This window comes from Humulus lupulus, chromosome 9, assembly GCF_963169125.1.
Source record: "Humulus lupulus chromosome 9, drHumLupu1.1, whole genome shotgun sequence".
Taxonomy (NCBI): domain Eukaryota; kingdom Viridiplantae; phylum Streptophyta; class Magnoliopsida; order Rosales; family Cannabaceae; genus Humulus; species Humulus lupulus.
In genome coordinates, this window is record NC_084801.1 from 77598831 (window position 1) to 77608829 (window position 9999).

At 47.9% G+C, this 9999-nt stretch overlaps 1 protein-coding gene across 1 annotated transcript; it reads left to right on the plus strand.

Moving 5' to 3' along the window:
* Positions 1 to 8245: 8245 nt before the first annotated feature.
* LOC133799820 (uncharacterized) lies at positions 8246 to 8868 on the plus strand. Its single transcript, XM_062237810.1, has 3 exons — positions 8246 to 8569; positions 8655 to 8781; positions 8855 to 8868. Exons 1-3 carry the CDS (start codon positions 8246 to 8248, stop codon positions 8866 to 8868), a joined length of 465 nt encoding a protein of 154 aa, XP_062093794.1.
* The last annotated feature ends 1131 nt before the right edge of the window (positions 8869 to 9999 follow it).

The following is a 9999-nucleotide window of genomic DNA, read 5'->3' on the forward strand; positions in this document are numbered from 1 at the left end:
CGTCTCCGGACCGCGTGGTCACTTGTTAAAACGCAGCTTTGAACACAGGGATAAAAAGTGCAGTAAAAGCGGAGTGAATCTCTCCGTGTTTCATTAAATTAGCCTGCTAGGCATGAGTTTTACAACAGGGAGGATTATTTCCACATTTTTCACTTTTGCTAATTTCACCGAGGACTTCCGACTGGATGGTCCGGGGCCTATTGGTAGTAACGGCGGAGGTGCTCCGCGTTCCAGGTGCGCGGGACTTTAGATCCGTCGAGTCTCTTTAAGTGATACGTCCCATGGCCCACTTTTTCTTGGACTTCGTAGGGGCCTTCCCAGTTGGGCCCGAGGACTCCTACTCCCGGATCCTGCGTAGCAGGAAATACTCTCCATAGGACAAGATCCCCAACTTCGAATGTACGGCTCTGGACTCTCGTGTTAAAGTGTCGGGCTATCTTGCCTTGGTACATTTTTAGTTGGACCTGCGACTTCTCCCGGAGCTCTTCGATCATGTCCAGGGACTCCTGGAGAAGGGCATGGTTCCGGGTAGGATCGTAGGTATCTTGCCTGTGAGAGGGGATCATAGCTTCTACTGGGATGACGGCCTCGCAACCGAAGGTCATGGAATAAGGCGTGTGCCCCGTCGAAGTTCTCTCTGTTGTGCGATAGGCCCAAAGTACTCACGGAAGTTCTTCCGGCCAGTGAGCCTTGCAGGCTTGGAGTTTTTTCTTCAACGTGGTCTTTAATATTTTGTTTACAGCTTCCACTTGCCCATTAGCCTGGGGTCTGGCGACTGCGGAAAAGCTTTTGATAATTCCATGCGAAGCACAGAAGTTCGTGAAGTGTTCACTGTCAAACTGCTTTCCGTTGTCGGACACAATTTTCCGTGGAAGCCCAAAACGACACACTATATTCCTGATGACAAAATCCAGTGCTTTTTTAGATGTGACCGTGTTCATAGGTTCAGCTTCAGCCCATTTGGTGAAGTAGTCTACCGCGACTATGGCGTACTTCACTCCACCCTTTCCAGTTGGGAGGGAACCTACTAGGTCAATGCCCCAAACGGCGAACGGCCAGGGGCTGGTCATTAGGGTAATTTCTGTAGGCGGCGCTCGTGGAACCTTGGCGTACCTCTGGCACTGCTCACATTTCCTGACATAATCCACACAATCCTTCTTCATGGTGGGCCAGAAGTATCCTTGTCGAAGGATCTTTTTGGAGAGGCTCAGCCCGGAGGTATGATCGCCACAGAAGCCTCCGTGAATCTCATGGATGATGGTGCTGACTTCGGTTCCGGCAACACACCTAAGGAAGGGTATGGACAACCCCCTGCAGTAAAGCTTTCCATCCATAACTACGTATCGGGGAGCTTGATATTGGAGCTTCCTTGCGCCAGCTTTATCAGTGGGGAGCTCTCCGGTGGTGAGAAATTTGAGGATGGGTCCTATCCAGGAGTGGGAATGGTCGATGATGGCGTTTATCCTTCGTGTCTCAGTACTGGGGGCTTCTAAGTGCCCGATGGGCACCAGGCCATATTGGTCAATCTCCGGGTCCGTTGCAAGCTTGGCCAGCGTGTCCGCGAGTGAGTTCTGGTCCCGGGGGACCTGGCGGATTTGGTAGCCTTTGAAATGCTGCAGTAGGTCGTGGGAGAGAGACACGTAGGCAGCCATCCTTTCGCCTTTCGTCTGGTATTCCCCGGATATTTGGTTTACCACAAGTAGGGAGTCGCTGCACACTTCGATTTTTTGGGCTCCGACTTCTCTGGCCAGTCGTAACCCAGCTAACATGGCTTCGTGTTCTGCCTCGTTGTTGGATGCTGGGAACGCGAAACGGATGGCGCTCTGGAGCTGATGCCCTTGGGGAGATATTAGGATGACCCCCGCTCCAGCTCCTTTTTCATTTGAGGCTCCGTCTACATAGACCTTCCAGGTGGGAAGTTCCGGGACAGGATCTTTCGGGAGGTCATTCATTCCCGAGCATTCCACAATAAAGTCCGCGAGAGCTTGACCTTTTATGGAAACACGTGGTTGGTAGTGGACGTCGAACTGGCTCAGTTCCATGGCCCACTTAAGCAATCTACCAGAAGACTCGGGCTTCTGCAGGACTTGTCGGAGAGGGTGGTTGGTGAGTACTTTGATGGTGTGCGCCTGGAAATATGGCCTCAGCTTCCGTGAAGCGATCAGCAAGCAGAGGGAGAGTTTCTCGATCATCGAATATCTGGACTCGGCGTCCAATAACCTCTTGCTTACGTAATACACAGGGAGCTGGATACGGCCACCTTCCCGGACGAGAGCGGCACTCACTGCGTGCTCAGTCACAGCTAAGTATAAGAATAACGCCTCTCCTTCGACAGGTTTGGACAGAATGGGAGCTCGGGTTAAATGTTCTTTGAGGTGTTGGAAGGCTGCTTCGCATTCGGGGGTCCACTCGAACTTCTTGTTTCCACGCAACACATTGAAGAAGGGGATACACTTGTCAGTGGCCTTGGATACGAAGCGGCTGAGAGCAGCTATCCTTCCGGTAACGCTCTGGACATCCTTATGTTTCTGGGGGGAAGGCATATCTATGAACGCCTTTATTTTCTCAGGGTTGGCTTCCACTCCGCGGGAGCTGACAATGAAACCGAGGAACTTCCCAGACGAGACCCCGAAAGTACATTTCTTTGGATTTAATTTCATCCCGTACTTTCGGATCACGGCGAAAGCTTCCTCAAGGTCGTCACTGTGGTCCCCGGAGGTCTTGGACTTTACCAACATGTCGTCCACGTACACCTCCATGTTCCTCCCCAGTTGGTCCTTGAACATTCTGTTTACCAGATGTTGGTACGTCGCCCCAGCATTCTTCAAACCGAAAGGCATGACCACGTAACAGTAGACACCCTTGTCCGTGAGGAAGCTGGTGTGTTCCTGGTCCGTGACATGCATCTTGATCTGGTTGTATCCGGAGTACGCATCCATGAAGTATAAGAGTTCGTACCCGGAAGTAGCGTCTACCATCTGATCGATTCGCGGGAGAGGGAAACAATCTTTCGGGCAGGCCTTGTTTAGGTCCGTGAAGTCAATGCACATTCTCCAGGACCCATCGGGTTTCGGGACCAGAACTGGGTTGGCCAACCACACGGGATAGTACGACTCCTGGAGAAAGCCTATGGACATCAACTTGTCCACTTCAGCTTTGACGGCTTCGGCTCTTACTGGGTCCAGCGGCCTCCTCTTTTGGCGAATCGGAGTTGCAGATGGGTCTATGTTGAGTGCGTGGCACGCAACATTGGGATTAATCCCCGTCATATCAGCGTGGCACCATGCCAGGATATCCTGATTATCCTTCACAGTGGCCACGATCTTATCTCGAACGGCCGACGGCAGGTTTAACCCCACCTGAATGACCTTGGTGGGTTCTCCCGGGTTGAGGATCACCTCTTCGACTTCCTCCCTCGGCTCTATTGCTTTCTCGATTCCCACTCTTGGGTCGAGTTCGTCAAAGTATGCCTCCTGAGCACCCCCAGTTTCTGGCAATTCTTCCGCCAAAGGAATGGCAGCAAACGTCTCTTGGATCGTGTAGACGGATCGGACGGAGACGTTATAACAGCTCCGTGCACTTCTTTGGTCTCCTCGGAGGGTGCCAATACGCCCATCGTCGCATGGAAACTTCAAACATAAGTGGCGTATCGAGGTTATGGCCCCACAATCGATCAGGACCGGTCGGCCTAAGATGGCATTATACGCCGTGGGGCAGTCGACCACCACGAATGTGCTATGCTTGAAGGCACAAGCGTCGCTTTCTCCTCTGAGGGTGACTGGCAGTTGAATTTTGCCTAATGGCATGAGTGCGTCCCCATTGAAACCTTGAAGCTGGATGGGGCATGGGGCCAGGTCTGTCTCGGTCAATCCGATCGCGTGGAAGGCCGCTTTGAAGAGGATGTTCACGGAGCTTCCGTTATCGACCAAGATCCGTGAGACCTTCTTATTGGCAATCTGGGCTTCCACCACGAGGGGATCGTTGTGGGGGAAGTGCACATGTCGAGCATCGTCCTCCGTGAAGTTGATGGGAAGATCCATCATTTGGGGATGTTGAGCAGGTGATTGAACCAAGGCGCACATCTCCTCGGCGTGCTCTAATTCCCTCAAGTACCTCTTCTGGGAGTTGCGGGTGCTTCCGGCAAGGTGTAGTCCTCCGGAAATGGTGGCGACGTGTCCGTCAACGGGTGGCGGAGCAAGGCCGGGCGGATATGGGTTGCCTGGTCCTGGAGCCAACAAGGCAATGGGCGCCGGAGCGGGTGGAGCAGGAAGTGCGGGGAACTGAGACCCGGGAGCTTGGGGGTGACCGGCTCCAGGAGCGCTAGCGGCCCCCCTCTGTCCCGAGGAATATGCAGCTCCGTGAACTATCCCCTGTCCGGGATAGATAATGGGTATCCTCACCCACTGACCGAGGTGTCCCGCTCTTGCCAGGGACTCGATCTCATCCTTCAGCTAAAGGCACTCGTTCGTGGTGTGCCCCACGTCTCCGTGGAACTCACACCTCTTATTGGAGTCTCGCGGACGCCTTCCTCCGTGAGACACTTTCGGGGGCTTCCTGTAGTTGACCATATTACAGGTCGCCCGATAGACATTCTCTCGCGAGTCTATCAAACTGGTATATTCCGTGAACTTGGGCTCATAGTCCTTCCGGGGTTTCTTTGAATGGTCTCCCCGGTTGGAGTTTCTTCCGCTTCGTTTGCTTCGCGATTGGCTCAAATTTCGTTCTGGGGCTTCCGCTTGCGGCTGCGGCATGCCAGGAGCGATACTACATCCGGTTTGTACTGCTCCGTACCCAGAGAAATGGGTTTGACTCGGCGTCTGAGCAGACGCGGAAGGCCCATACACACTTGGAGTGAATCGGGCTCCTGGGAGCGTGAGGGCTGGTGCGGGAGCTTGCGAAGCAAAGCTCGGCGCAGTCACAGAAGGCGTTGGAGCCGGGGGAACTCCAAAGGCCTGCTGGTAGGCATCCTCAAGGTTGATGATTCCCTGAGCTTTTGACATGAATTCGGACAGCGTTTCTGCCCGTCTCCTTTGAATTTCCCCCCATAGCAGGGAGTCGACAGTAAGGCCCGATTGAAGGGCGATGAGCTTCATGTCATCGCTGACCTTGGTTTTTGCAGCAGCTTCCATCATTCTCTGAATGAAAGCTTTGAGGTTCTCAGTGGGTTGCTGCTTGATGTTGGTTAAGGAACCAACTTCCATGTCGTGGTCGCGGGCAGCAATAAACTGCCTCCTAAACGCGGACTGTAGCTCCTTCCAACTGTGGATTGATTCGGGAGCTAATCTTTTCCACCAGTCCTCCGCGGACTTGGTAAGGGTGAGTGAGAAGCACATGCATTTGGCGTCCTCACTGACACGCGCCACTTGCATCATTTTATTGTATTTAGCTAGGTGGGTACGCGGGTCTGTCCTCCCATCATATAATTCTATGTGAGGCATTTTGAAGTTATCCGGGAGGGACGTTTCCGTGATCCTCCTAATACATGGTTCCGGGTCTTCCTCCTCAGAGTCTGACAGGGCCCCACTTTGCTTCCGGACCAGCTTGGTCAAGGCAGCAATCTGTTCCTCGAGCCTCTTCGTATCACTTTCCGGGAGGTCACGTCCCCGGAACTTGACATTAATATGATTTCGGAGGTCATCTCCGCGAGGCCGGGCCTTTTCTCCTTTGGCCTTTTCATACTTGGCCTTCAACCTTCTTCTTAGGTCCACCGTGGACCAGCTATCTTCGGAGTGCGAGTTCGCAGCCCGACCGTCCTGGTTGACGGAATCACTGGGGCGGTTGTTCCTTCCCCTAGGCCTGGGTGCCTTAGCACCGGGCCCTTTAGGCACAGAGTGCCCCCTTGGGGCTGAAGGACGTCTGGGCTTAGGAGCGCCAGAGACCTTCTGCGCGCGGGGGGGGCAGTCGGCCTGGTGATTCACGCCTTTAGGAGGTGCAGGGGCGTCAGCGCGCACAGGCTCTCCAAATTTTTCTTTGCCCTTGTTAGGGGCGGCTTTGGATGGTCCAGCAGCGGCTGGATCCGGCATGGGGGCATCAGCACCACCTAGAACAGAGGCATCCTCGTCTGAGTCGCCTAGATCTCCGAACTTACTTTGGAGGCGCTCCATCATGCGTTGCATTCTTTCGGAGACGCGCTCCTGCTCAGCAAGCTTGGCCTTAGTGGCCACCAGTTCTTCGGCTACTTGGACCAGTTCTGGGTCCTTCTCATAGTAGCAGCCGTCCTTGTAATAACCGTCTTGGACATACTCTTCTTCGTCTTCTAAGTATATTGTATCTTCGGTACTGACCCGATCCTGGAGGGATGTCGGATCTTCACCTTGGTAGTCCAAGGGTTCGCTTTGCACCACATCTTCCATCACGGTATCGGGGTTGACCGTAGCATTTTTGTCAACAGCGGATTTTCTCGTAGTCACCATCTCTTTGGCACGAAGTGAATACAAAAAACGTACACAGAAAAAGAGCTGACTAACAACTTCCTACAGCTCTCAATGAAAGCACCAAAATGTTTACCGAGTTTTTCGGAAACGAATAACTAACAGAATAATAAAAAGAGAAGAACTGTAGAAATGCTGAAATGTAACTAAACAAACAGTGTTTTTACGTGGTTCAGGCGTTAACAAGCCCTAGTCCACGAGTCGATGTTATTATACTTGGAAAAGGTTACAGTAAGATGGCTGGTGCACAAGAACTTCACACACTCACAGTGTTTCTCTCGGGTTCTCTTGACGAAGACGAAGCTAGAGAGATTTTAGTAGAGTTTTTTGCTATCTGATTTGTTCGTCCCTCTCCTTGTAAAATGAAGGGGTCTTTATAGCTAGGGTTTCGGATTAGGGTTTTTCTCTACATACATGAGTCTTAATTACACCAGCCATAAATAGGGGATACAATTACTGTAGTAGCATGGCTACAAGACTCTATGTGGGTATATTTACGTGAAAGTATGGGGAATACACAAAGTCAGCCGTCTTTCCCAAGTTGTCAGCGGAACAGTAGGCGAAAAGGTACCCTTAGGCGTGCTGGGATGTGTGCGGCTTTGACCTGACGGGCGTGTCAGGCGGGATCCTGTGTCAGACGGATATCGTTCCAAATATGCCTTCTCCCAGACTCGACCGTTCGGTTTTGTTCTGTGTGAGGCACGGAACTGTTTCCGCGGGGACCACTCGAAGAGCCTCTCCTGGAAGGGGCCTCCCCGAGGGGTATCCTTCGGGAGTCCGGGAGAGTCGACAAGTTTCTGTGTTGTGCTTGCTTGGAAGAGTAATCCGGATACTAAACAGGAGAGGCGAAGCCTTTCTGTCCATCCGCGAACTCTGGTCACCTACCGTGAAAGACATCGATAATTCTACAGCCCCGAGGACATCAATCTAAACGCTATCCGGAAATCTGGATAACACACCGTTTATCTCCTGAGTTTATGGTACTATTGTGTATATCTATTATGTATATGATTTATTAGTTTTGAAATACTAATAATTGCTTAAAAACTTATTGTTACCTATTTAATGTAGGCTTTGCGAGAAGCACAACGTGAAAGATCTCTCAAATATACTTCGAGGCATCGTACATCTCGTAGAGGGCTTGCCAATGTTAGAGAGGACCTGGTAAGTAATTCGCATCACTATTTTATAACTGTCAACTTGTTATGAAGAATATTGCACTCACCAACTTTAATTAATTGTTGTATGTTGTAGAAAACTGAACTAGGTGTGGCAGATGTAGAACGGTACCAAGTATGGATAAGAGCACGAGAAAAGAGGAAGGTTCTTGTTACAGATTTGGACAAACAAATTGAAGCAAGAATTGTAAGTGGTTTCAAGCAAGTATTTTAAAGTAATTTAGGAATGATAAAGTTCTTATAAGTCACTAATATAAGTGACCACTGGTTTGTTCCACAGAATGAGCTGAAAGAAAAAGTTAGTAGTGGAGAAATCATTGCAAAGGGTCGGAATGACATATTAACGCAAGCTTTAGGGACACCTGAGCACCCAGGGCGTGTTAGAGCACTTGGGTATGATATTATTTTTTATTTGTTGCATTTAACTTAATTCTATAATATTTTAGTTTTAAAATAAATTTGGTTGATTATTGTAGGTCGTTTGCGAAGATTTCATCCGTCTTTGGAAGAAAACCAAAAATAGCAACAGAAATGGCTGATGTTGTTAGTAAGAAAGATGCAGAAATTGCGAGGCTCAAAGCAGAACTTAAAGCTTTAGAGGAGGAAAAAGCTAAACAAGCAGGTGGGTTAGATGATATGGATGAACACGACAATGATGACGAGCAGAGCGACGAAGAATACCACACATCGCACATGCAGGATGACACACCGTACATGCAGGATGTGTTACTTTGTTCGGATAATATTCATAATGTGGTGGCAGAGGGTGTTATCATTGATGGGGTGGGTCCACTGACTATTCATGGTGTTCAACTGACAGACGAATATGCGAGGGTGCGAGTCACCAAAATGTTACAAGAGGATGCTGAAATCCCATGTTCTGTTGGGGAGATACAATATGTTCGAGATACTTATGACACATTTCTTCCTTGGCCAAAAGATTTAATTATGACTGACCAGGTATAAACGAATTCTTTAATTTGTTACCTATTAAAATATTTGTTGGTCCAGTATTTTAATATTATTTTAACTTGATGTTGTGTAGGGTCCTCTAAGAAAGAAACCTCCTATGTCAAAAAGTTCATCCAAGGATATGTCAAAACCTCCTATGACTAGCCCGCATCTGTCATCAGCTGGGTCTCACATCAATCCAAAAAACACTCTGACCGAAGGCCAACCATTTGCCGATCACATCATGAATCGCATCCATGTTAGCCTTCAGTTTATGGTGAGAGAATTTTGCAGAGTTAAGGGAATAAACTCAGTCGTCTCCATTCCAGTGGACCCAACATTCATGAATCGCAAGTCAATATTCCTAACTTCAGAGGATGTGGAACAAGTTGCTACCTTGCATATGATTGGAGGCTCAGCAATGATATTCGGATTAAGGTATCCCTTAAACTAATTCTTTGGAATGATAGGAATTTAGAATCAGTTATGAGTACTGCTCTGTGATCTGTTGAAAATTTTCATAGACATTGAATGTTTATAGGTTTGGGAAGTCCTATTTATAGGGGAAACTCTGCCGAAATTTTTCAAAATATTTAACACTAAAGAAAATTTTGCAGATGCATTTGGGAGTCTCTATTTCCAAATCAGAGTGTCTATTACAAGTTTTATGACATTGAACGTCTTAGCATTAATAATGTTAACGATGTAGAGCGATCAACCATTGACTTGGCGAATTGGTTGATGACCATGGATAGAGTTGGTCAACTTTACTTTATACCTTGGAACATACGGTAAGAAATAGTGTAAAAAAATTTTATTTGATTAGTCATATATTAAAAATTTAATTATTTTACTTAACATACGCTTCTTATTTTAGGGAACATTGGATGTTGGTGATTGCTATGCCAAAAGGAAAAATCGTATTCTTAGATCCATTGAAATCACACAAACGTCCAGAAGAAATTGATTCAATGATAATGAGGTAAGTTTTAAATTTTTTAAAATATTTCTTAATATGCAACAAATATTACATGTTACTACATTTTAATAACTTTTGTTAATAATTTTCTTTTTAAATAGTGCATATTATAGAGCTTCTTCCAATGCATTACTCGGCAATCCCACAAAGATATTCAATGTTACATGTCCAAGACAACCACAAAGTCATGAATGTGGTTTTTATGTCTTGAAGTACATTAGAGATCTTGTACGGGCATCAAATGCAATGACTACCCTAAAAGAAAAAGTAAGTTCATTTTTTATAATTTATTTGCTATCGATAATCTATGAAATTAATTTATATTTATTAATTTTACAGTTTGGTGGGAAGACGCAATATTGTGAGATTGCAGACCTCTTGCCAATCCAACACGAATGGTTAGCCAAATTGATACCATACATTTATCAGTAAGCCTATTTTTGTTTAGTTGTAAGTTTAG

What these genes read in the sequence shown, in the direction of transcription:
- LOC133799820 (XM_062237810.1), top strand. Translation starts at nt 8,246, where the DNA reads ATGGATGAACACGACAATGATGACGAGCAGAGCGACGAAGAATACCAC. An exon ending in ATTTAATTATGACTGACCAG is followed by an intron (nt 8,570 to 8,654) that starts GTATAAACGAAT and finishes GATGTTGTGTAG; the next exon opens with GGTCCTCTAAGAAAGAAACC.